At 42.1% G+C, this 27994-nt stretch overlaps 2 protein-coding genes across 2 annotated transcripts in view; one reads left to right on the top strand and one right to left on the bottom strand.

The window, feature by feature from the left end:
* Window positions 1-27994, top strand: part of OTUD7A (OTU deubiquitinase 7A) — a 372333-nt gene that overhangs the window by 29755 nt on the left and 314584 nt on the right. The window lies entirely within an intron of this gene.
* Window positions 8-25645, bottom strand: LOC122467992 (repetitive proline-rich cell wall protein 2-like). Its single transcript, XM_043554505.1, has 3 exons — window positions 25625-25645; window positions 20546-20597; window positions 8-549 (listed from the first exon to the last, which is right to left on the bottom strand). The coding sequence occupies exons 1-3, from the start codon at window positions 25643-25645 to the stop codon at window positions 8-10; spliced, it is 615 nt and encodes a 204-aa protein (XP_043410440.1).

Below are 27994 nucleotides of genomic sequence, written 5' to 3'. Positions count from 1 at the left end.
CTCCAGATCACTGAGGAGGAGGAGGGGTTTCCTCTAGATCATTGAGGAGGAGTGGGAGTTCCTCCAGATCATGGAGGAGGAGTGGGGGTTCCTCCAGGTCACTGGGGAGGAGTGGGGGTTCCTCCAGATCATTGAGGAGGAGTGGGGGTTCCTCCAGATCACTGAGGAGGAGTGGGGGTTCCTCCAGATCACTGAGGAGGAGTGGGGGTTCCTCCAGATCATTGAGGAGGAGTGGGGGTTCCTCCAGATCACTGAGGAGGAGTGGGGGTTCCTCCAGATCATGGAGGAGGAGTGGGGGTTCCTCCAGATCATGGAGGAGGAGTGGGGGTTCCTCCAGATCACTGAGGAGGAGTGGGGGTTCCTCCAGATCACTGGGGAGGAGTGGGGGTTTCTCCAGATCATTGAGGAGGAGTGGGGGTTTCTCCAGATCACTGAGGAGGAGTGGGGGTTCCTCCAGATCACTGAGGAGGAGTGGGGGTTCCTCCAGATCACTGAGGAGGAGTGGGGGTTTCTCCAGATCACTGAGGAGGAGTGGGGGTTCTTCCACCACTTAGGAGGAGTGAGGAGCCAATGGGATTAGGTGTATTGAATGAGAGGTAAGGATGGTATAGAGGATGGTCTCTAGCCTGATCCGCTGGGAATGCCTGTTCCTGAGGTGATGATGACCAAGCTTTCACTTTCTGCTGAAGGGTTTTCTGCAGAACAAAAAGGTTTTATTTTGGCTTTTATTTTGATGAAAGACAGATTGTTATTTTTAACTTTTGGTGTCATTTCTAAGAATTTTTACCTAGGCCTAAGTCCTGAAGATTTCCTGTGGTTTCTTCTAAAATTTTATAATTTTACATTTGAACTTAAGATCCATTTTGGTTAATATATTTTATAAGTTGTGATGTTTAGGTCAAATTTCAGTTTCTCTTTCCTGTGGATGTCCAGTTTCTCCAGCAATACTGCTTAAAAAGATTATTTTGATTATTTTTCCTCTGTTGTATTTCACCTTTGTCAAAATCAGTTGCCTGTACTTGTATAGATCTGTTTCTATTTTGTTTTGTTTTCTGAACCCTATCCCACTGATCTGTGTCTATCCTTCTAATACCTTAGTGTTTTGCTCAATTCACACCTAAGCATTTTATTTTGAATGTTCTTATATTATAGTGTCTTTGAATTTCCATTTCCACATATGCATTGCTAATACATGGAAATGGGGTTGCTTTTGTATGTTGATGTTTATCTCCTGTGACCTTGATGAATTCATTTAGTTCGAGATTTCCTGTAGATTCCTTAGGATGTTCTTTATAGACTGTTCCATTATCTATAATTAGCTTTATTTCTTCCTTTTCAGTCTCTGTGCCTTTTATTTCCTTTCCATGCCTCACTGGACTTGCTAGATCTTCTAATACTCTGTTGAATCACAGTGATGAGAGTTGATGTCCTTTCTTGTTCCTCATCTTAGGGAGACAGCATTCGGTACTTGGCCATTAGTTGTGACAGTAACTGTAGGTTTTTTACAGGCACCCTTAATCAGTTTGAGAAAGTTCCCTCGTATCCCTAGTTTGCTGAGTGTTTTAATCATGAATGTATGTTGGATTCTGTCAGATGTTTTCCTGAGGCAATTGGTATGATCATGTGGCTCTGATATTTAATCTGTTAATACAGTGGATTATGTTGCTTGATTTTTTGAATATCAAAGTACCCTTGTATCCCTGGAATAAAGCCCTCTTGGTCATGGTGTATAATTCTTTTTGTATATCGCTAGACTTCTATTTACAAATGTTTTGTTGAGGTTTGTTGTGTCTGTCTCTGTTCATGAGAGTTGCTGGTACTTTTTTTGTACTGTCTTTGGTTTTGGTATCATGGTATGCCTCATAAAATGAGTTGGGATAATATTATTCTTAGTACGCATTTCTATGGAGGAATCATGAATTAAATGTTGCATTGTAATTTTTTTTTAGAGATTCTCAATCTAAAATAACATGTTTATGAAAAGTGCCAAAAGGAGGGGGGAAAATGCTTCAGAAGAACCAAAAAGTAATTAAGTTATGAAAGTATCTTCTTCCACGTTCTAAAATGGCCTGTCCCAGGGAGAAATGTGAACGCCTACATCTGTACTACAGTTCTGCATTAGAGAGAGTATCTAAACATTTTAGTGCCAGATATCACCTTTGGAGTTTGCCTGACACATGTATTTTGAATAAGAGGCAAATTATGTAACAGTGGTGAATTTCAGGGGGAAAAAAAGGTTGTTTTTTTTTTCTTTGGTTTTGCGGTGGTATGGTCATGTGGAAATACTTGAACTGTTGAGTTAGTTCCTTAAACTCATATATGCAATATTTAAATCTGGGCCCCCAAAATAGGGCAGCTTGGAGGATAAAGAGGCAAATATAATTTTTTAAATTGACAAAAGCAGAGTGGCTGCACTTCTTGTCAATGGTGGCCAGTCCTGGCTGCCTTTTGCTGGCCCTTTGCATTGAAAATTCCGTGATAATTCTGCCTTCTTTCACATTGCTTTAGCATTCCCTGTGGTGACCAGTACAGAAGGTTTTAGGAAGGTCAAACTAATTTGTGCTTCCTTTACAGTTGCCAGATGTAGCAAATGGAAATACAGGATGCCCAGTTAAATCTGAATTTTGGATAAATAATGGATCATGTTCTAGTTTTAGTTTGTGCCAAAGAGTGCATGGGGCTTACTTATATAAAACATTTATTGTTTATCTGAAATTCAAATTTAAGCAGACGTTCTGTATTTTATCTGGAAACCCTCACTTTTTTCCATATTTTTTCCTGTACTTTGAACCTTGCTCATTCTCATTCAAGATAAAAGCAAAAGAAGTTCTAGAAGATGTCAAAATTCTATAGCAGTTGTTCTGTTTAATATAGGACAGCTGTCTTTTCCTGGCAGGTGAACATGATGGCAGACCTTGTGTAATATTTTTTTTTTCTCTTACGGGAGCCTGTTGCTGGGCGTTCAGCCCCTTCCAGTGCGGGTTTGTGCCTCGCACCCCCAGTGCCCACTCACACTTTCTATTTGCAGTGATCTCACTTCATTCGTCTTGCCAGTGTCTAATTTTTCAAAAAGCTTCTTACTCATCCCCACTTTCGCACCTCGGCCCTATTTGCAATTACCCTTTTAGAATGCTCTCTAAATTAGTGTCCACACACTACAGATACATAATATTTTTTACATACTTCCTGGGTCAGGTATATAAGTAGAAACAGATTGCAGGCTTTACTTAAATGATCTACCATGGTAAGCTTGGTTCTGACATTATCTGTAGTGCCTGGATTAGATGATTTGCCTAAAGAAGATACAATAGAATTTCTCTGTCAACACACTGAGGTTTTAGATATCAACAAGAGGTTGTCTGCTTGGGAGAGAGCTTAGGGAGGTCATCCTTCTGGCTTTCTTTACAGCAGCCCTGGTCCATAGAGCACCCTGCACTGTTTCCTTCCACTTTCATTCTGTTGCAGGCAGCTGACAAAACCACACTATGAACTTGAGGACTACTTTGCTATGAGCAGTGTTCTTATATCTGTTAGAATTCGTTTCAACTCAGAGAAAGGAAATGCCCCTGACTCTTGTTTGTATTTCTGGCTGGTTTGGGGGCACTTGTGGCTGTTAGAACTATCACTGTGGCAGAAACAATGCTGAAAAGTATTTCTCCTGTAAAGGCCAAATACCCTTTAATGTCAAGTCAAAAAAAAAAAAAACCTGGTAGGTGGTTTACCAGCACCTAAAATAAAGGCCTTCCATGGCTTTCCTGTTTCATTCGTAAATCCCCAAGAATGTGGGGCTCTGGATGGGGACAAGTCGGGGAGCACTCCCCAAAAGCAAAGTGGCAGCTTCTAGGGTCATTGTCTTCATGCCATATGAAAACTGAACTTGCTATTACCAAATTTACTATTGACTCTCAGATTTCTACAATTTCCAACTGAATTATACAGGTTAAAATGATTCTTTGCGATGGGCTATTTTATTCACTCAAAATATAGAAGAAATAGGATAATTGCTAATATCTCTGGAATTTTGAGGATACTAATTCTGGCCCAGTTCTAAAAGTGTCAAAAAATTGTAAGTGTAACATTTTTGTGTTGACTTAAATATGTTTTATTGGTTAATTTATGTAAGTATATATTTGCTAAGAGTTGTTTTTTTAGTGCACAGAATGGATATTTTCCTCCAATTTTGATGTTATACGAAGGAAAAAAATGCTGCAAATCTATTCAGTTTTTGAAAATGTTTCTACAGCCATTAAACCTGAATAAAGATTTTTCCAAGTGAAAATTGTTTCTTTTGTAACTATTTTCTGTTTCTTAACTTTAACACTTAAACATAATGAAATCTCCTTGGTTTCTTTTTTAATTTTTTTAATGTTTATTTTTTGAGAGAGAGAAAGAAAGTGGAGGAGGGACAGAGAGAGAGGGTAGAGAGAGAATTCCAAGCAGGCTCTGCACCGTCAGTGGAGAACCGAATGCAGGGCCTGAACTCATGAACTCTGAAATCATGACCTGAGCCTAAATCAAGAGTCAGCCACTTAACAAACTGAGCCACCAAGTGCCCCAAAATATCCTTGGTTTCTAATGACTAGGGATTATATACACACTTGCATCAAATACATGTAGTATTGGCCAAACTGTGCGTGCAGATATACAAGGCAACTTATCATAGTCAGCCATTTTGAGGAGACAGGGCCCCTGTTTTAATCACCCAAGCCTTCTCTGCCTCTGTTCCTAACTATAAAGCTTGGTGCTTTGCTGGGAAATCATACTGTAAAGTATGCCCTCTATTTTTCCTATGGGAAAGAAGCATAGAATTGCTTCTTTCTTTAAAAAGTATTCAGAATGTCACCTCACATCTATTAGGATGGCTACTATCAAAAAGAAAGAAAAGAAAGGGAGGCAGGAGGGAGGAAGAAAGGGAGGATAGAAGGAAGGGAGGAAGGGAAGAGGGAAGGGAGAGGGAAGAGAGAGTGAGAGAGGGAGGGCAAAAGGAGAAGAAAGGAGAGGGGAGGGGCGGGAGGAAGGTCAGAGGAGAGGAGAGGAGAGGAGAGGAGAGGAGAGGAGAGGAGAGAGGAGAGGAGAAATGTTGGCCAGGGGATATGGAGAAATTGAAGCCCTTGTGCATTGCTGGTGGGAATATAAAATGATACAACTGCTATAGAATACAGTATTGTGGTTCCTCAAAAGAATTAGAAAAAGAGGGGTGCCTGGGTGGTTCAGTCAGTTGAGCATCTGACTTCGGCTCAGGTCATGATCTCACAGCTTGTGAGTTCGTGCCCCACGTCGGGCTCTGTGTTGACAGCTCAGAGCCTGGAGCCTGCTTCCGATTCTGTGTCTTCCTCTCTCTCTGCCCCTAACCCGCTCACGTTCTGTCTCTGTCTCTCTCAAAAATAAATAAACATTAAAAAATATTTTTAAAAAATTAGAAAAAGAATTTACTACCTGATCTAGGAAACTTCCTCCTTGGTATGTACCCAAAAGAGGTAGAAGCAGGGACTCCAAAAGATATTTGTATACCGATATTCATAGCATTATTCAGAGTAGCCAAAAGGGGGAAACAGCCTAAGCATCCACTGACAAATGAACATATAAACACAATATGGTGTATACATCAGATGAAATATTAGACTTAAAAAGGAAAGAAATTCTGACATGTGTTACAACATGGATGAACCTTAGGACTAATCATGCTTAGTGAAATAAGCCAGTAACCACAGGACAAATACTATCAGATTTCACACAATGAGATACCTAGAGTAGTCAAATCCATCTATCAATCTATCTCTACATAGAGAGTAGAATGGTGGGGCACCTGGATGGCTCAGTTAAGTGTCCAACTCTTAATTTATGCTCAGGTCATGTTCAGCTCACAGTTTGTGAGTTTGAGCCCTGCATTGGGCTCTGTGCTGACAGTGTGGAGCCTGCTTGGGATTCTCTCTCTTCCCACACTCTCTGCCCCTGTGCTGCGCTCTCTCTCTCTCTCTCTCTCAAAATAAATAAACTTTTTAAATTTTTTTTTAAAGGAAAAAGATAGTAGAATGGTGGGAGCCAGGGGGTAGCAGAGGGGGTAATGGGATGTTAGTGTTTAATGACTGCAGTTTCAATTTGGGAAGATGGAAAAATTCTGGACATGAACGGTGGTGATGGTTGCACAGCAGTATGAATGTACTTAATGCCACTGAACTATACACTTAAAAATGGTTAAACTGCTATATTTCATATTATGTGTATTCTACCAGACTTTTTAGAAAGTACCCAGGATGCATGTCTATCTGGAGAACTAGGGACCACTCATTCCTTCCTGTGGATTACATATGACACCCTTGAGCCCTTTAGGTTCTATTTCAGGTTAGTGTGCCCTGAGCCTCCATTGATTTGTCCTAGCTCCCCATCACTCTGCACTGGTGTGGCCAGGGATGTGCCAGGATGAATGAAGTACCTCTAGTTCAGGCTGCAGGGAGGGGATCCTCACCCTACCAGCCAAACCTTTTGTTTCTTTTTTTAAAACAATTAAAATGAAATGCACAAAATTTAAGTATACTTATAGATGAGTCTTGACAAATATATGCGTCTTTGTAATCCATATCCTTACCAAGATACGGAACGTTAACATTACACCAGAAAGTTCTCCACTGCCCTGCCTCCAATGCCCATTCCCAAGCAGCCACTTTTTTGATTTCTCCATCAGAGATTATCTTGCCTGTTCTAGAACTTCGTATAAAAGGAATCAGGCAGTAGGTACTCATCTCCGCTCAGCTTAATGTTTCTGTGATTCATCCATGTTGTTGCTTTTATCAGTGGCTTGTTCCTTTTCCTTGCTGTGTATATTCATTGTTTCGCTGTGCTAGGGGCTGTTTGGCTACTTTCTTGTTGCTGAACTGCTGGGCCGTTTCCAGTTTGGGGCTGTTATGAATAAGGCCGCTGTGAACATTTTGGTACAAGGCTTTTTGTGGACAGATGCTTCTATTTCTCTTTGGTTAATACCTAGGAATGGAATTACCAGGTCATAGAGCAGATTTCTAAGAGACCACCAGACCATGCCATACTCCCACCCAGAAGGCGCGAGGTTTCTGGTTGCTCTGCCATCCTTGCCATCGTTGTGGTATTGTCAGCCTTGTTTTCTTTAAGACGTTCCGATAGGAGCAGAGTGGTATATCACTATAGTTTTAATTTGTATTTCCTTGGTAACTAGTGATGTTGAAGTGTCCGAGTCTTTTATTCATTTTTTGCTAAGTTGTTTGTCTTCATATTATTGAGTTGTAGTTGTGACTTTTGACAAGCAGAATTTTAATATTTTATGAAGTTGACTTAGCATTATTTATGGTTATTGCTTTGTGTGTCCTAAAAAGAGTTTTGCCTACCCCAAGCTATGAAGATACTCTCCTATGTTTCTTCTTGAAGTTTTTAGTTTAGCTTTTACAGTGAGGTGTGTGATTCATCTTGATTAATTGTTATGTATGGAGTGAGGTAGGGGTTGAGGTTTATTTATTTTCTCTTTGGAGATCCAGTTTTTCCAGCGCCATTTGTTGAAAAGACTGTCCTACCCATGCTGAATTATAATGGTGCCTCTGTCTAAAGTCAAATGGTCAAGATAAGTCAGGATCTATTTCTAGGTTCTTTGTTTTCTGACATTGATTGATTTGCATATCATTATGCTGATATCACACCACTTTGATTATTGCACCTTTATAGTAACAACCTACACTTTTACCTGTTACATTTTGGTGGCTTTGCTCCAGTGTGGTACAGTAGACAATTTTAACATTGTTCGTTCACATTCACTTTCCTTATGCATAAGATGCCAATGATATCCCTGAGTGAAGGTGATGACTATGTGAATTACCTGTGGTGACATCTGACACAGTGCCCCATACAGGACACGTTCCATAAATGTTTATCTCCCCGTCTGATTCTGTAAGTGGCTCACACCTTTGTGTACCGTCACCACATCTCTTACCTATGGTTGGGAGGCCAAGGGAGGAGCAACAAGATGCAGTGATTTTAATTATGATCTTTGATTCTGTGGCCGAGGAAAAAACTAAGCTACAGTCTGCTTAATTTCAGTGTTGACATTGGCTATTTCATTTTGCAGTGTTCTCCAGTCTTTCAAAGTTTATTCTCTAAGCCTCAGTTTTCTCATATGTAAATGAAGAGAGTACCCCCAAGCTAATTGTCAGACACATTTGCATTAAGACATGTGAAAGCACTTTGCAGGATATAAAACATCGTAATAGCAGAAGATGACATCTTCTCCATTGTTTCTCCCTTGGGACGGAAATATTCAGAGGGCGGGGAATATTTTTTTCCAGTTTGTGGATGTGACTCAGATATGAGGGCTCACATCATAAATTTGGCACCTATATCATTTTTTTCATTGTTATTAAAGTAATTGCATCTATCAGGATTTTCTCAAGGACTGTAGATAACAGAGCATATTTGAGTCCCTGCTATTTGTTGTCACTCTTTATGAACATCACATTTGAAATCATTTACTAGAACTGTTTGTAGACTCAAAGAACAACCTCTTGCATTTTTGGAGATTTTAAGACACAAAGCAAGGCAGGTCTGAACAAGAAGTAGCAACTGTGAATGTAGACACTCACACTTGAACAAACAGCAGATGTTGGCGATGCGACTGACCATCCCCTCTCATGCCATCCATGCCTCTTGGGACATGTCCACAAACTCTCTTAATCCCTTAAGCAAGAAGGAGAGTAAGAGCCCCAGGCAGGGGGCAGGGTGGGTATGGGACGGATGCAAAGAAGGACAAGAAGTGGCTCCCGCCACAAAGAGGATCTCTTTTGCACTGCTGGTGGGAATGCAAACTGGTGCAGCCAATCTGGAAAACAGTATGGAGGTTCCTTAAAAAATTAAAAATAGAACTACCCTATGACCCAGCAATTGCACTACTATGTATTTATCTAAAAGTACAGGAGTGCTGATTCAAAGGGGCACATGCACCCCAATGTTTATAGTGGCACTATTGACAATAGCCAAAGTATGGTAAGAGCCCAAATGTCCAGTGACTGGTGAATGGAAAAGGAGATGTGGTATGTGTATATCTATATCTATATACATACAGTGGAATATTATTCAGCTATCAAAAAGAATGAAATCTTGCCATTAACAACAACATGCATGGAACTAGAATGTGTTGTGCTAAGTGAAATAAGTCAGAGAAAGACTTGGGTGGGGGGACGGGCTAAATGGGCAAAAGACATTAAGAAGGACACTTGTTTGGATGAGTACTGGGTGTTATATGTAAGTGATGAATAACTAAATTCTATTCCTGAAATCATTATTATACTATATGTTAACTAACCTGGATTTAAATTTTAAAAATAATAAAAAAGTCAAGTTATGTCACTAACACTAGCAGATACTCACCTGTAGATCAGATTATTAAAATAAAGGCACCTTATTTCAAAATTGAAAAAAAAAATTGAAAAAAGAAAGAAGTAAAGAAATGATGGTACACACACACACACACACACACACACACACACTCACAATGGAATATTCCTCAGCCATAAAAAAGAATGAAATCTTGCCATCTGCAAAAATATGGAAGTGAAATAAGTCAGTCAGAGAAGGACAAATACTATATGATTTCACTCATACGTAAAATTTAGGAAAGAAAACAAACATGGGGGGTGGGAAGAGAGGAAAACCAAGAAGCAGACTCTCAACTATAGAGAACAAACTGATGGTTACCATTGGGGAAGTGGGTGGAACACAGGTGATGAGAATTAAGGACTGCATTTGTGATGAGCACCAGGTGTTATATATTAAGTGTTGAATCACTATATTGTACACCTGAAACTAATATTACACTATATGTTAACTAACTGGAATTTAACTAAAAACTTAGAAAAAAATACAAAGTGGCCCCCTGGAGTCAGAGATTGCCTGGGGTCACTTTGAACCCTGGGAAGTGGCTCTAATGACTGTTTAGGAGAGTTTTAGGTTAAGTGTGTCTGAATCCCAGTCAACAAACGCAGGTGTGAAGAAACAGCCCTTCTCATTTACTGTAAGTCTGCTTAGATCCTGATCCTGAGTTTCCATTTCACCAGGCTGACAAGCCCTGTGCCACAGTTATTGGGGAGTCCTCTGCTTCCCTGGTTTGTGCTAGAGGTAGGATCCTTGAAACTAGAAGGTGATCTGCATGAGGGAATGGCCACCTTCAGGCCAGTGGACATGGGCCCACACAGATGAACTTTGAGGTGTCCAGGCTTCTGCTTGCCTAATGCTTACAGATATGTGTACCTGGTGAAGGTCAGGAATGTCTGCCATGTTTATGGTGACAGCCTGACTTCTAGTGTCCTCCTGTCATTCCATGGTGGTCTCCACTCCCTGCAGCTGTCACACTGCAGTAGGCAGAAGCCTACAGAATCAGTAGCGGAGACTGCAGAAGCCTTCCTTCATCTACTCAGGGTGTAATTTCCAGAACAAAGCTAGCATGGATGAAGGATAAAGTGTTTGAAGCCTCTCTGTGTGGAACCCTTCTCTTACTTTATTGGTAGCTCCAGGCCAAGCCTGAGCCAGAGAATTTTCTGAAGCTGCAGGACGTGCGAATGCATCAGCCAGCCCTGCCCCAAACTGGAGGAGAGAGGGGAGTGATTTTGTGCCTCTAGACTGACTTGCAGGCTCTCCTGCTATTGTCTTCCAGTTTTCTGTTTTGCTGGTCATGCCCTGCTCTCCACTGTTAGTCACCCTGGTTTTTTTCATCTGGGTTATTTGTTGGCACAGTCATTTACTCATTTAACAGATATTTACTGTTTTAGCACATACTGTGGACCAGGGAATCCAGTGCAAGAGTGAATGAGCACTTTCTCCTGCTCAGATGGAGCCAGTTTAATGCCACTAGACATCCAGAAGGATGGCAACGAAGAAGGAACCATGCCTTCCTCCATTTGTGTGGTATAAAATCTGGCTCCTGGCTTAGGGACCCACCCCAAGTGAATAGGTAAGAGAGAGGTGTGAGAAGTAGCAATGGCAAATCTCCACCCAGAGAGCACATGGCAATAAATGCTTTGTTTTTATCCAGCCCTACCCTTGCAGTCTGAAAACCCAAGGAGACAGGTTCCCAGGATGGAAGAAAATGCCTATGGGTGAGAAAATATTCCGGACTTACACTTTCTCAGATTAAACCCCCAGTTTATTCCACACTTTATCTCCCCATAATAGTTGATCTCATGTAAAGATGATGAAGGACTACAAAAGAACTAGCTGAAGGCAATTAAGAACACATTTATCTTGGTGAACACTGAGAAATGTATAGAACTGTTGAGGCATTGTAATGTACACCTGAAATTAATATATGCATGTTAATTATACTTGAAGAAAAAAATAATAAATAAGCAAATAAATAAGAGCTAGCATACAGAGAAAACATGAAAATAAAGAAAGTAAAAGAAAAATAAAAGCAAAAGACTTAGGGAAAAAATGCAGTTGGTTCAGAGATCAGCTTAGGAGTTTAGAAAAGTAAGTTCTCAGACTCTTGAAGAAAATGCTGGCAACATGATCTCTGAAGCATAATTTGAGCATAGAAGATTGAGAGGAGTGAGTGAGACAGAAGAAATCAAGGCCAAAGCTGGCAGAATGCACGAGGAAAAAAAAAGCAGACAAGAAAAAAAAAGTAAAAATGATACGGACACAAAGACTAATTCAGAAGCCACAAAATAGGAAGCCTCATTGAAAAACAACCATCGTGGACAGCCCACAGGAAACTACACAAAAAGAAGCCAGTATCACCAAAATTTTATTTCCTAACAAAGAGTTTTAGAAAAGAAGGGGAAAAATTAAGTATATGGTTAAAGAAAACTCTGTAAATATTCACACCAGACTTGACTCTACTATTCAAACAGAATTGTGGCATTTAGGTAAGCATTGAAAAGAATGACCAAAACTGGGTTCCTGACTTACACAACATACACAAAAATCAACTCAAAGTAAATTAAAAACTTGAATGTTAAGACCTAAAAACCATAAAACAGCTAGAAGAAAACACAGAATATAAAGTCCTTGACATTAGTCTTAGAATGATTTTTTTTGGATTTGACACAAAAGGAAAGGCAATAAAAGAAAAATAAACAAGTGGGACTGCATCACTGAACGCTTCGGCACAGCAAAGGAAACCATTAAGAAAATGTAAAAGGAACCTGTGGAATGGGAGAAAATATTTGCAAATCATATATCTAATAAGGGGTTAATATCCAAAATATGTAATGCACACAAATCAATAGCAAAAAACAACCAATTAAAAATGGGCAAAAGAATAGACATTTTTCCAAAGAAATTATACAAATAGTTAGCTGATACATGAAAAGAAGCCCGACATCACTAATCATCAGGGAAATGCAAATCAAAACCACAATGAGGTATCAGCTCACACTTGTTAGAATGGCTATCATCAAAAAGACCATAGGTTAAGTTTGAGCAGAGATGTAGAGAAGAGCAAACGCTTGTGTTCTCTTGGTAGGAATGCAAACTGGTGCAGCCACTATGGAAAACAGTATGGAGGTTCATCAAAAAGTTACAAATAGGGGTGTTTGGGCTGCTCAGTCAGTTAAGCATCTGACTCTGGATTTTGGCCCAGGTCATGATCTCACAGTTTGTGAGATCAGTTCCCACATTGGGCTCTACACTGACAGCACGGAGCCTGCTTGGGATTCTCTCTCTTCCTCTGTCTGTGCCCCTCCCCACTACACTCTCTCTCTCTCAAAATAAATAAACATTTTTTAAAAAATTAAAAATATAGGGGACACCTGGATGGCTCAGCCAGTTAAGCATCCGACTTCGGCTCAGGTCATGATCTCATGGTCCATGAATTCAAGTCCTGCGTCGGGCTCTGTGCTGACAGCTCAAAGCCTGGAGCCTGCTTCAGATTCTGTGTCTCCCTCTCTCTCTACCCCTCCCCCATGCTCTCTCTCTCTCTCTCTCTGTCTCTCTCTCTAATAAATAAAAATTAAAAAAAACTTTTTTTAGTTAAAAGTGTAACTATCACAGGATTCAGGAATCGCATGTCTGGGTATATATGCAAAGGAAATGGAAACAGCATCTGGAAGAGATGTCTGCACTTCCATGTTCTTTGCAGCATTATTCACAATATCCAAGATGTAGAAACAACGTGAGTGTCTGTCAACAGATGAATGGATCAAGAAGATGTGAAATATATGCATGTATCTACAATGTATTATTCTGCCATGAGAAGGAGGGTAATCTTGCTGTTTGCTACAACATGGATGACCTTGGAGTACATTATGCTAAATGAAATAAGCCATACAAAGACAGATATTGCATGGTATTACTTACATATGGAATCTTAAAAAAAAAAAGTCCAATTCATAGGAACAGAAAGAGAAATGTGATTGCCAGGAGCTGGGTGGGTGGGAGAAATAGGGAGGATTGGAAAAAGGAGAAAGGAAAAACAGAAGAATGACCGATATTGACTCATAGTGACATTCTTCATTTCCATGGTACTCTTCACCTGGTATTGAGGCAGAAGAGGTAAGGGACAGAGGTGGGGTGGAACTCTGGTTCTGCCTCTCCCAAGCTACATTTTATGAAAGAATTACCGGTGGATTCTGAGTGGAACAATGAGTGTCCCAATAATTTCTTATTTAACCAAACTACCGTAAGTGTAAAAACAGAGACAATGGACAGATATTCCCAAGTGTGCCAGAAATCAGAGCACTTAGCTGCTCGGAGTCCTTTGAATAAGGGTTTTGAGTAAAACTATTAAATGTTGAAATCCAGCCAAAATACAAGTAAATAAAAGTACAGAGCTTGGTATAAGATGGGTGGTGAACCTTAAGTCTGTTTAAATATAAGAAAAAGAAAGAGTGGCCATCTGTGTGAATTATAGTGGCAGCCAAATAGTAAAATGATATAAAGCTTACAATTAGTAATATAACTTAGGGTGAGAGAAGGGAGAGGCTATGCAAGTATATCATGTCCTTTTTCTTAGCGGAAGAGTCAACAGTCACTAAGTCGAAAATGCTATTTTTAAAAATGAGGCTGTAACTTCGGAGTTTTTCATAATATTTTTGTTACCCTTAGAGCAGTCTTTTAGGAAGCCATCTCTTATAGTGAAGAAACATCATTTCTCTGAACTTTAGGAATTCTGTTTGCTGTTTTGCTATCACATCTTTCCTTCCTTTTTTTTTTTTTTTTGTTGCTTTTTTGTTGTTTGTTTGTTTGTTTGGTCATTAACAAAAAATGCCACTTACCAGAAGCTCAGTGTGCTCTGGGGATTGGGTATACCTGGTGAGCTAGTATTTGTGAACAGGTGGAATGTTGCTGTGGAGGTGGAACAGGTGAAGTGATGGGGAATCAGAGGTGAGATGCTAAGGCAGGCCTCTCTATGGAGATGCTTAGGTAAGGTCCAGATGCTAATTCAGAGCCAGCCAGGTTAGAGAGCACACTGCACTATGCTGAGCAGAAAGAGCCCTGTTCCAGAAACAGAACAAAGGCCTTGTTTTGGAGCCCTGCTTTGTTGGTACTCCAGCAGATGGCCTGCCTACTGCAAAATCCTGTTCCTACTCTACTCTTCATGTCTTGGAATAGGTCTTAGGTTTTGCCTACTCAGCAAGATTGTAGGACTGTCTGGAAGATGCTCAGTGAATATGTAAAGATAGATGAAGGAATGAACAAGTGAATGAGTGGATACTTTGAGAGTGTCAGATTAATGACATATCACAGTTAATGGTATTAGCTGCTTTTTTGTGTTAAAGTTGAGTATTTTTAAAGTAGATTTCCTTTGGAAACACTTTATAGCATGTGATTTAGGCTGCTGCTAATGACAGTCCATGACCAGCCAGTTCGATATTCTGGTGTCTTCCAGTGAACCACATGAATTTGCCTTCTAAGAGTTTTAGGTTCTACATGTGAGGTCAGAGAAGTTAAATTCATGGCTAAGATCCTCATGTGTATTTATTTGAGAGTAAAGTAAGTTGAGATGTTTTCTGTCAGGTTCAGGAGGCGCTTCTGGAAGCAACACCTTTGCTAACTTCATGCTCACCTCTTCTTTGCCATATGGATATTGAAATCACAAATATGACTCTTGAAAGCAGGGTAATAAGTCATTTTAGTTCCTTTAAAATAAATGTATCTTGGGGCGCCTGGGTGGCTCAGTCGGTTAAGCGTCTGACTTCAGCTCAGGTCATGATCTCGCGGTCTGTGAGTTCGAGCCCCGCGTCGGGCTTTGTGCTGACAGCTCAGAGCCTGGAGCCTGCTTCCGATTCTATGTCTCCCTCTCTTTCTGCCCCTCCCCTGCTCATGCTCTCTCTCTCTCTCTCTCAAAAATAAATAAAAACATTAAAAAAATAAAATAAAATAAAATGTATCTTTTCTGCTTGGTGGGAATTTGAATCTTGACAAATACATAGATTCGTTATTTTGTTTAAGTTAGCTGTGATTTACTGCTTGTATGTGGAATGCTCTAAGTCTAAACCCCAGGAGGGAGGGGGCAAGGATGATCCCCACCCTAGAGGCCTGGTTTAGTAAGATTAGTGGGAGGTGGCTGACACAGAAGTGTTTGAGAGAGATCCCAGGAGTGAGGCTCTGTGTACAAGTTGCTTTTTGTCTTTGAAACACAGGCTGGAGCGTCCTTTGAACCAGTGTTTTTCAACATGAAATCTCTACCCCATTAGCCAAGATTTTTGTCTCATTTCACTTTCTGTAGTTTATATATGAAACAATGGGTATTTCAGAGTTTCCATACAAAAGATTTACAAAATCAAGTTTTCTCTTGACTAGTTATGCTTTATGGAGACTTTGGCAGCTTCCATTAGGGCAGTAGTCTTGCCACTACCTTGACATCCATATGCAACTGTACATTTCCTGGATGCTTGTGTGACTGCATTGTCCCTGAGATTGTCCCTTTGGTCCTGATGGACTGCTCTTCCTTTCTGAGTGATTGGACTGGCCCAGCCAGTAGAGCATGGGCACTGCCCCTAAAAGAGCCACTGGCCTCCTGTATTTAGGATGAAGTCTCTTCTAACTCTGTGACTCCTGATCTTTGTTATGTAAGAAAGTTCAGGCAACTGACACAGTGTTGTTTAAACAAAGTTTTCTGTGAATCTCTTTGCAAGTAAAAAGAAGCTTGTCTGCTTGTTTGTGATGCTCATTCACTGCTCACAGAGAGGGTAGGAAGGCCAGGCATGAGCCAGCACTTGAATCCCAGTTCCTACATGGCACCTGCTTTGTGACCTGACCCCCAGAGTCTCTTTTTTCTCACTTCTAAACTGGATGCACTAGTCATATTTCTTGTTTTCTTTGTTGTTGCTTCTTTGTCCTTTGGCCAGAATATACCTGAAATTGGACAGCACTGGAAAGCAAGTCCCTAGGGTCCTCAGGAATTCTTGTCAGATACACCTGGGTCTCAGGACAATGCTGGCCCAAGTAGTCAGTGCTGTGGGGAGCCCAAGTCTGTGTCTCCCCAACATAGATCCTTTTCTTGCTGTGTGACTATCATTCTCTCTCCATGCTGGCTTGCAGCCTTCCTTCTCAGTCTCTGCATCTCCACGGGGGCATGTGGCCACCAGCAGCTCCCTCACTTCAGAGAGCTACCACCTATGACTCCAAAAGCACTAGCAACTAAAGGGAAAAAAAATAGATAAGTTGGATCACATGAAAATTGAAAACTTCTGTGCCACAAACAGTACCTTCAAGGAGGCAAAAAAGACAACCCAGAAACTGTGAGAAAATATTTGCAAAATCATACCTGATGAAGGACTCCTATCTAGAATATATAAAGAATGCTTACAACTCAATAATAAAAAGACAAATAAATAATAGCCCAATTAAAAAATAGACAAAAGAACCTGAATAGTCTTTTCTCCAGAGAAGATATACAAATGACCAACAAGTACATGAAAAGATGTTCCACATATCAGTCATTAGGGAAATGCAAATCAAAACCACAATAAAACATCACTTCACCCAGTAGGTGTGTCTAGAACCAAAAAAACAAGCAAACAATAAAAAAAGAGACAAGTGTTGGTGAGGAGGTGGAGAAATTGGAACCATTGTACATTGCTGGTGGGAATAGAAAATGGTGCAGCCTCTTTGAAAAATAGTTTGGCAGTTCCTCAAAAAGTTAAATATAGAACTTGCATATGAACTAGCAATTCCACTCCTAGGTATATACTGAAGAGAAATAAAAAAACATGTCCTCACAAAAACTTGTACATGAACGTTCATTAGCATTTTTTTGTAATAACCGAAAAGTAGAACCAACCCAAATACCTATCAACTGTTGAATGGATAAATAAAATGTAGTATACATTTGTATGCTATATTTTGTGGTATATGACAGCATATTATGCAATTAAAAAATGAGGTAACAATACATACTACAACACGAATGACCCTTGAAAATGTTATGCTGAGTGAGAGAAGCCAGTCACAAAAGACCAAATTTTTTTAAAAATTTATTTTATTTATTTCAAGAGAGCACGTGTGTGCATGTGCACATGCAAGCAGGGGAGGGGGAGAGAGAGAGGGAGGGAGAGAGAGAGAGAGAGAGAGAGAGAAAGAGAGAGAGAGAGAGAGAAAGACTCCTAAGCAGACTCCATGCTATCAGCACAGAGCCTGATGAGGGGCTCAAACTCACAAACTGTAAGATCATGACCTGAGCCAAAATCAAGAATCAGATACTTAACTGACTGAGCCATCCAGGAGCCCCAAAAGATCATGTGTTTTGATTCCATTCTTATGAAATATCCAGAATAGGTAAAGTTATAGTCACAGAAAGTAGATTAGTAGTTGTCTAGAGCTTGGGAACTGGAGAGAATGGCAAGTGGTTGCCAGTAGGGGCAGATTCCTGTTAGGGGAACAAAAATGTTCTAGAATTAGATTGTGATGATGGTTGGATATACTGAAAATCACTGAATTGTAACATTAGATAGGTGACTTGTATGGTCAGTGAATTATATCTTAATGCTCATTAAATTTTTTTTTAATTTAAAAAATAAAAAGAATTTTTATTAAATCCTGGTTCCAAATTCCTGGGAAAGAAGCCTGATCCAGTTTGTAGGGAGACCAACTCCTGGCCCCAGGGTTGGGTCCTGTTGTAAGAACATGGATACCATGTGCCCGTGTACCACCACCTGGCCACTCAGGGAGGCAGAGGGCTATGTAGAGAGGATAGTGTGTCCGTATATGAAGATAACAATAGCATCTGCCTCATGGAGTGATACTAAGAGGAAAATAAATAACTGTATGTGAGTCATTTAATACAGAGCCCAGCACACCCTTCATGCTGACTGCAATGGCCACGTTAGTGTCGTGCTGCTTCTGGAAGAATGACAAGATACAATGCACACATCAAAGCTCAAAAAATAGTTGAGTAATGAACTTAACCTCAAGGAACCTGGAGATAAAGTCAAAAATGAAAAGGATCTTTAATTGGTATATCCGATTGCCTGCTTGCCTGAGAACTGTTACAGGTTTCTGACTGTATTGTACTGTCATTAACTTTCCCTTGTTGCTGCCTACGATATTACATATTAAGGGGCTGCCAACGGAAGTGGGTAACAAGACTGTTTGAGGGCAGAGTAAGACAGGAGTGAGCTTCCCTAATGAACCTTTGTATCTGACACTCAGAGCAAGAGCTTTATTCAACTTTTGGGGTTTCATCATCAACCGTGTGAATGGTACCTACTTCTCAGCATTGAAGTAAGGATGAAAGGAGAGCGGACATTTAAAACACCTGGATAGGGGCACCTGGGTAACTCAGTTTGTTAAGCATCTGTTGATCTCAGCTCAGATCTTGATCTCAGCCCACACTAGGCTCTGCACTGGATGTGAAGCCTATTTAAAAATAAGTAATTAAGTAAGCAAATATATAAGTAAATATAAATAAATAAATAAGAAAAACAAAAATTAAAAATAAATTACCTGGATATGTAACAGTCACAAAGCCATAAACACTGTGATTGTAGTCTTAATAATCACAGTGTGTGCTAGTAATATCTATGTAGTATATACTTATATGTACTATATAAGTAATAAAAATTTATATGAAAATTAAGTTTTTGTATTATGCACATAATGTCTGACCACATTTTTTTAGAAGTTCATGTTTTAATTTTTTTTAACTTTTATTCATTTTTGAAAGAGAGAGAGAGACACACAGAGCATGAGTGGGGGAGGAACAGAGAGACGGAGACACAGAATCTGAAGCAGGCTTCAGGCTCTGAGCTGTCAGCACAGAGTCTGATGCAGGACTTGAACCCACGAACCACGAGATCATGACCTGAGCTGAAGTTGGTCGCTTAACTCACTGAGCCACCCAGGCGCCCCCTGACCACCTTTTTAAAAAGACTGTGCAAATAAAAGAAAATAAATTGAAATTCCAAAGTTACAGACTCCCAAACAACTACTGTTGGTGTACATCTGGAGAGATTTTATTTATTTATTGCTATACAAAAGTATGGATCAGGCTATCATACTTTTCTTTTCCCCTGAACATTTGTTCAGTGTCCTTATCAGGTAATAAATGCAGATTTATATTACCATTTTTGTTTTTTCTTTTTTTTTTTTTGATGTTTATTTTTGAGAGAGAGAAAGAGAGAGAGAGAGAGAGAGAGAGAGAGAGAGAGAGAGCAAGTGCACATGAACGGGGGAGGAGCAGAGAGAGAAGGAGACACAGAATCTGAAGCAGACTCCAGGCTCCAAGCTGGCAGCACAGAGCCTGATGTGGGGCTAGAACTCACAAACCACGAGATCATGCCTGAGCCAAAGTCAGATGCTTAACCAACTGAGCCACCCGGTGACCCCTTTTTTGGGCTTTTTCTTACTTTTTGTTTTCAGATAATTTTAGACTTACAGAAGTTTGCCATAGTAGTACTTAGCGTCTTCCTAGCATTCAACTTACTGGCAGCTTCCTTGGGCCTATCAGGCTTCCACAGAAGTGTCTTACCCATAGTTTCAAGATTTTTTTTTCCCCTAAGCCATTTTTCCAACTTAAAAGTATTGTTAGACTTTGAATCCACCTATGATTTGTAACGGTTGAGGGCTCTACCCTTCATTAGATCCTTGCCCTTAAAATTTAGTCTTGTAGCTCATATCCCATTCTTGGTTTAATCTCTTATTATTTGAAAATTAGAAGCCATTCCATCCTCCAAATTGATAAATCCCTAAGTTTTTGGATTCTGTCTCCCTTCATTACTGCTTGGAAACCAGACAGTTCTTTTCTGAGCTCACCTCTTTCTTGTATCACCTTACCAAACCTTGCTAATGGTGACCGCCACGTATCAGTGACATTCTGCCCTGCACCCCTTGTTAAGTGCAAGGTCTGCCCTCCAGGTACTCACTGGGAATCGTTTTAATGACTCTTTCCTCATTCTGCCGACCTCAGATGAAAGTGTCCTTACCACTCTTGGCCCAACCCCTGAGGCCAGGTCCACATAAATTAATATGTTTTACAAAAGCAGCCCATTTCTGTATCGATTATCATAAACTCTTTTATGCTTTAGTAACCAACAACTTCAAAATCTCAGTGGCTTACAAAAGTTTCTCTTTCCCATTCTGTGTCCATCCTCACTCGGCAGGGACCTCTGGGATGCAGGCTGAGCAGTGCCCCCATTGCAGTACACCTGCAATGTGGCAGAGGGAAAGAGGAGGTATGGGGAGTTGGCAGTGGTTCTCAGGCTTCCACCAGGAAGCAGCACCACACCTCTGCCTGCTGTTTATCAGCCAGAGCAAGGCCACTGGCCTCATGCCCAGGGACAAGGAAGCCACTGTCACCAGTCACCCCGAAGGAGGGAAGCCAGACACGCTTGGTTGGCAGCACCAGGGGCAACCTCAGAATCCCTTTGTTGAAAATGTTAGCTTTCATTTTTCTCCTTATAAACAGAAATGCAGTGAACATCTTTTCTCCATACTTCTGTTTGTTCCTGTCCTTTTGTTTTCTAAGAATACATTTATAACATAATTACTGTGTTAAAATGTTTGGTGCTAAGGCTGCTACTACCTCACACTGTGTCTCAACATACAGACTAGCAGGCAGGTGCCAGCTTGCCGGGGGGTAAAAGCTTGGGGTCAATAAGACTGTACACTTTGCAACCCAGGCCAGGGTGTGGCTTGGCAGATGGGTGGTGGATCCTCTTGCCCCTTATCCAGAGGGTAGGGCAGTACACTGTCTTGCTAGCTGTGGTCAGCACTTACCAAAATCCCAGAAAGTGCACATTGCCATCCAGAACTAGCTCATGCTTTTAAAAACTACTAATGTGTCCTGACTTGCAGGGCCCACAGAAGAACAAAAACTTTCAGTTTTTCATAGATCAGCAAAGGAAAGACATCCATTGTATAGAATTCATTCTCGTCTGTAAATTATATTGAGTTTCTGGATAGAGCACAGCACAACAGATAAACGTGACTAAAATGCACCTTATCTCCTGGTGTTCGATTTCTCATTTGCAAAATGGGAACTGCCTTCCTTAGAATTCTTTTGTTAATCCTGACAACAGAAAAATTCTCTAGACTTTTAGTAAAATCTCACTGGTAAGCTGTGGGTGATGGGGAGTATGAATACAAAAGGGAGAAAATGTAATGACTTAAAGAGAATAATAAAGCTCTGGGCAACAGCTTGAGTGATCTTGAAATAGATAGGGCTTGGAAAACCCACCATACTGGGGACCCGAGACCCTGCTCCCAGGCAGCAGCTGGAATATTCCCAGCCTCAGTCCAGAAACATGCCCAAGAGCATCACTTTGTGATTTTATTCTTCTTCAAGTTCTGAGTACAGTTCTGCAATTCTCTTGTCATCGTGAGCTGAGCTAGCTGAGGACAGTGTTCTGGGGATTTTCATTTGTTTATTAGTCTTTCTTTTTAGATATGCTGTCACATGACAGATGCCTTCTTGCCATTCAGGATCAGGCCCCCTCTGAAGCATCCCTTCTGAGAGTGGGTCAGTGGGGGGACCCTGTCGGCCATCCCCCACGATGACTCCCCGAGGGTGGGCCTCATCTCCACCTGTGTGGACCCTCCTCTGTATGCCTCTCTGCACCTGCCTTAGTAGGTGTGTGTTGCTTTGATCTTTCACATTTCACTTATATGCTTCATTTTTTTAAAAAAACAGCACTAGGTCACTTATAAATCTAACATATAAATTAAGTTCTGGTGGATATTTGCTTGCCAAAGGATTTGCTCTAGGATTCCTTCAAGTTATAAGCATCTCAACATCTTACACATGATTCTCATTTTTAAAATACTTTTCTTTCATATAATAGGATCAGTTGTTAAGAAAAACAAACAAAAGCACACATAAAAAAATGTAGTGGTTGAGATGGCGTTTTTTTCCTCTTCTCTTTTCTGGCCTTACAAGGAAAGAATAAAGTATCTTTGTGTATTCCAAAAAGGGCATGGCTGTGTCTGGGCCTGCTACCGAAGGCTTAATGCTACCTTGGATTAAGTCAGTGAGTAGACTTTCCCAAGGCATGTCACTTGTAACCTTCCAATTGGAAGTAGGAAAGTAGCTGAGTGCACAGAGTGGTGCCCTTGCCTCGGCAAGGGGTGGCCTCTCCCCTGGAGGCCACTGGGGGCCCACACCAGGGCATGTGCCACCCCTGGTCAGGCACTGTTGGCAGGAGGAGGAGGAGCTGGTTGACAGCATCAGCTGCCACCTGCCCTGTGGGCTGGGAACGTAGGAGGGACAGTTCTGTCCTGCAGGCAGGGAGAGGGAGTCTGCAGATAAATGTCCATGTGAAAGAGCCTGCCCCATCCCTGGGAAGCTTCCTGTGCATTATTCTTACAGATTGTGTGTCATGATACAACTTATGAACAACTGCCTGTAGGAGTTTGGGGAGGGAATACTGTACCTTTTCCCATTGGGAAAAGACCTCAGCCTCTCTCCCTACTTCTTTTTTTTTTTTTTTAAATTAATGTTTACTTATTTTTTGAAAGAGAGAGAGAATGTGAGCAGGGGAGGTGCAGAGACAGAGGGAGACACAGAATCTGAAACAGGCTCTAGACTCTGAGCTGTCAGCACAGATCCCAATGTGGGGCTCGAACCCATGAAACGTGAGATCATGACCTGAGCTGAAGTAGGACACTTAACCGACTGAGCCACCCAGGTGCCCCTCTCCCTACTTCTTCATATTCTGATGTTCTGTTTCTTGAATGAACCCAACTAGGTGCCTTCTGGTATTGGCAGACCAGGTTCTGAGGATCTTCTCAAAATGAATCCCCACAGAATGTTCCATACCCTCCTAGGCGTTGGGGGAAGGCCAGTGGCAGAGGGGCCAGAAGTGCTGGATGCCCAATGACCTTGGATACAAATTAGCCATGTGACCTTCAGCTAGTTCCTTGCTGGGTGGATGGGTTTGTTCATCTGTAAGATAGGATGATTGTACATCACACTGCTGTCCTTGAGGGATGGCCATGATGATTAGATAGAGGAGAGATGTGAGGGGTCACCCACATTTGGGGCCAGGAGGCTGAAGGGACTCCTGGCTCCTGTAGCAGGGTGGTTGTGCTGGGAGCCATCTGATTCATGGCTCTCTACTCAGGCATGTTGCTTCCCTCCTGTTAAAATCTGATGTCTGTAAATAACTTCTCCCACTGCCACAGCATCACAGATGTCCTGTCAGAGGGCATTTGGAGGGACATTTCTACATTGTGTGGATTTGGGCAGTTGTAAGCATAGATGTGTCATCCTGGGGGCCCTGGGAGGCAGTGGAACAGAAGGGCTCAGAGTTCTTGTGCATGCCTCTGATAAGGGACCAGGGACAAATGCTGAGAAAAACCAACTGCTGGTCAAGAGTGAGGACAGGTGGCTTAGAGGATGTGAGAGTTCATTCCAGCCTTGGCAAGGCAGACTGGTCACCCAGAGCTGTTGTTTAGTGAAGAGATACTTGGCCAGTATTCACATGGATTCGTACCTATGCAAACATTAGCCCTTCAGTAAGCTTGGATACAACTTAAGCATACCTTTTAAAATACCATTTTCTTAAAAGGTAGGGTCCTTCTTTACATCTCAGTGTGGCTGGACTTTGGATGTGTCAGATGATGAGGGTTGTAGTGGAGTTGTCACCCATGATTGTTGTTGGCTGTCTTTCCAGCTCTTTGTCTTTGTGGTTTCAGGCAGGGCTGCCCAGGGGGCTGATTCTGCCCCATGAGTTGTCAGCAGGAATTATGTGTGTCACTTCTGGTTTAGGATGCTGAATTATTGGAGGGTAGTCCTTCAGAGCTCTCCTGCTCTCTGTATGGCAGTGGGCAATGTTTGGGATTGTCTGCCCCATCAGCTTGCAGCTCAAAGTCAGGGGTTCTGGAGCCCAGCCCCAGCTACCCCATAAGGACAGTGCAACATGAGCAAGAAATGAACCATGGTAGGTATGAGCCACCAGGGTATTGGCTGGCATTGATACTCTCACTGCTTTTTTTTTTCTTTTTTTCTTTACAAGCTGTTATCAGACTGATCCTGTATCTTAAAATCCAGGCAATATGATAATTCCTCTGGTTGCTTTCCAGATTTCCCAGTGAAGGAATATTTTCAGGCATTCTCAACAAAACAGGAATACAGCCTCTTGACTGCAGAGGCAAAAATTGGACATGGATATTCCAGGAGATCCATATTTACAGAAACATTTTGAAAACTAGAAAGCTCTGTAAGAAAGGTGAAACTGGAGATTTCCCCCATCTATGTTTCATGATACTAAAATATGTTCCATTAAAAAAATAAGTAAGGTTCCTTGATCTAATAAGTTCGGGAAATGTGAGATGCTCTCGTCCGTTTTTGAAGACATACACTGCCCATTAGTATACCAAGGCTCTGAGAAGCCTGCAGTAAAGAAATTGTTTACTCCAGTGGAATCAAAATTTTCTCAAATGTTCCAACACCCATCTTTCAGGCCAGTGTTTATGGGAAAGTTAGTACATGAAATGCAGAATTTACTGATTCTTAGTACAACGGAATAGTGCTTCTTCAAAAGCTGCATTGTGTGTCATGTGGCAGATCCTTGTGATATGAGGCACATTATCAGTGACCACTTCCTTTTCTTCTTTTTAAAGCAGCAACTTGTTGAGTTCCAACTGTATGCGAGGCTAACTATGCTGAATGGTACATAGATCAATCTATGTCTGGTCCATGGGCCTGAGCATCAGCACAGGAGGGCACTTGGAAACCTGCACATCCGTAGCCTGCATCATCACCTGCATCATGGGACCCTCTTGGCAAAGGGCTTGGGAATCTACATTGAGAACACATTACATGTGATTCTCGTGCTCCCCAGTATTTGAGAGGTGTCACACCAGATGCATTTTTCCCACTTTCTCTTGGTTTGGGGTTGGGTTCTAAAAGTGCCCAGAAGGTTCTAGCCCTGAAGACCATGGCATAGGGTCCCAGTGTTGCCCAACTGATGTGTCAAGACCTCATATCAGTGTTTGTATAGACGAGCTTTGTGGCCTATAGAAATGACAGCTAAACTCTTGTATTTTAGAGGAGGCGACTACTTGCGTATTAAGGCCCAGGGTGCTGAGGACCAGGAGGAGAGGTCACTAAGGTGGCTGCTGTGGGGCTCGGGGCCCCACACCTTGTGGATAGAGCTGAGCTCGTCATGTATGACAATGCTGTGGCTCAGACTTGCAAAGCCTGCCACGCAGTTGACAGATCCAGCCTTCACACCTTGCGGTTGATCGCCCACATGGTGCCACAGTAAAGGGTGATGTGGTTGGAGACAGCCGGGCGTGGGAGCAGGGGAGGGGGCTTTATGGCAGCTGGTCAGGCTGTTCTTCCTCTTGGATGCCTTTCATTTCAGCCACCGGTGCAGTGCGAGGGTTCTTGATGCCTTTGATGAGGCAGTTCTTCTGGAATTTGTTCAGGCACAAAACAGAGAAATCTGGCTCTTTTAATCAGCCCATGAAATGGTTTTGGGGCTTGCATTTCCTTAGGAGCTGTTATCAGTGTCACTGAAATGTCCCCCAAGGCTGTTTCTTCTTTCCTCCAGGAAGGGCAGCTGCAAATGAGGCAGACTGCAGATCTTTTTCAACTTACAATGGGGTTATGATGCAATAAACACATCTCAAGTTGAAAATGGCCTAGGTTGAAATGCATTTAATACACCTAAGCAATGGAATATCATAGCTTCACCTAGCTCATCTGAAATGTGCTCCGAGCACGTACATTAGCCCAAGGTTGGGCAACATCCTCTAACACAAAGCCTATTTTATAATGTAGTGTTGAATATATCATGTAATTTATTAATTACTGGAAGTGAAGAACACAGTGGTTGTAAGGGTATCCAGTAGTTTACCCTGGTGATGGCATGGCTGACCAGGAGCAGGAGAGAGAGAGAGAAAGAGAGAGAGAAGCAGCAGGAGAGAGGATCATACTGTGTTATTGCCAGCCCAGGAAAAGATCAAAATTGAAAATTTGAAGTACAGTTTCTATCGAGTGTGTATTTGCACCGTCATAAAGTCAAAAGAGTAAATTGAACTATCCTAAGTTGAGACTATCTGTAATTTAAATTCTGCCCCTTTTACATTCAGATTGCCTCACAATGGCTGATGCCTGGGGTGGCCCTTTGAAAGGTGCTGCCATCTGCCAGTTGCTGCTGTAACCACCTGATTTCTGCAGGTCAGTGTCACGGGCATGGGGCCTCCAGGGAAAGTGCTGAAGGCATAGACAGACGGCCTTCCCAGAGGCAAGGTCAGTGGGAACATTCTGGTCTGATGGGGCACTAAGTCTGGTAACCTGGGGAGTTTTAAAAGTACACTGAATCTGGGGTCCCACCCTCAGGGCAACTTTGTCAGTGCTCTCCAGGTGAGTCAGTTGTGCAGCCCTGGGGTTGTGAGTGTGGGTTGACAGACCAGATCAGAAGGACTCAGGCCATTGCCTCCTCTGTCTCTGTGAAGCTGGGAATGCAAGTCAGTGGGACCCGTGATCCTCATCCCTGCCCTCCCTGCCCCTCCTCTCAGGTCCCCTCTGGGCCACACTGTTCGGACACTGGCAAGAATGAAGCTGAACCATCAGCACCCTACTCCTCCTGCTGTCCAGCCTCTAGGCCCCCTGGCCCCGCCCACTCTCCTTCCCTGGCTGAGGCAGCTGCTCTCTCCATGACCGCACATGGTGGCTACCTGACCTCAGGGCTGGGCCCTCCTCCTGCCAATGCCACAGGTTTCTGTGACATCTGTGGGCTGATTCCTCCCCTGTGCCCACCTTCCTTTATATGTCAAATCTATTCTCGTTTCCTATCTCCATCAAAGGAACAGAAAATACAGGTGCTTATGACACACTCCCTCATGTGCATATAAACCACAACATACACTCACACATGTTCACACATGCACTCACACTCCCGCATACATCACACATGTGAATGCAGTTATGCACCTGCACCCACACATGCAGGTACCATGCATGCACACTTACAAGCATGCTCACACATGCACATACACATGCCACAGAATTACACATACGTACATACACACGGATGCACACACCAACACATGCATGCACATACATCCTACTCACCAAAGTCTCACCCTCCTGTTGCAGTTCATGGTCTGCCTTGGGCCCCAGACCCCAGATAGTTGTTGTCCTTTCCCTCTGCCCCTCCATCCAGTCCCTCGCCAAAGCTCATCTGTTTTAGCCTCAGAGTATATCTGGAGCCAGTCTAACCTCCTGACTGCTCTCTCTGCATCTGCTTCACACAGCTACCAGAGCGATTTTTAAATAACGTGAGCCAAATCCTTTTACCCTTCTGCTTATAACCACCTCCAACCAAGGCTTCTCATAGCAGAAGTGTGAGAATCTCCCAGGATCTACATCCTGCCTCAAAGCCCACACTTGGTCCTGCCTCAGGTATCTGTGACTCCCGGGGCAGGAACCATCCTTCCACACCTCCCAGAGTGGCTGCAGAGCATCCACTAGGTCTGGGTCAATGTGGACATCCCAGGAGGCCCTTCCTGACACACTATTGGAGTGGCCCCAGCACCCTCCTGATACCTGCCTTCTTTCCTATGAGCATGTTCTGCAAGTGTCTTTCCTGTTCAT

This window comes from Prionailurus bengalensis, chromosome B3 (genome assembly GCF_016509475.1).
Source record: "Prionailurus bengalensis isolate Pbe53 chromosome B3, Fcat_Pben_1.1_paternal_pri, whole genome shotgun sequence".
Classification (NCBI taxonomy): domain Eukaryota; kingdom Metazoa; phylum Chordata; class Mammalia; order Carnivora; family Felidae; genus Prionailurus; species Prionailurus bengalensis.
Note: the sequence above shows the minus strand (reverse complement) of the source record. Positions and strands in the feature narration are given on the sequence as shown.

Excerpts from the sequence above, each read along its gene's own strand:
- LOC122467992 (XM_043554505.1), bottom strand. The coding sequence starts at position 25,645 with ATGTGGGCGATCAACCGCAAG. Across the intron at positions 20,598-25,624 it reads TGTGGGCGATCAACCGCAAG|GTGTACTGCAATGGGGGCAC; the intron begins GTGTGAAGGCTG and ends GCCACATTGCAG. Across the intron at positions 550-20,545 it reads ATCCCAGAGGTCCCTGCCGA|TGGTGGAAGAACCCCCACTC; the intron begins GTGAGGATGGAC and ends ACTCCTCCTAAG.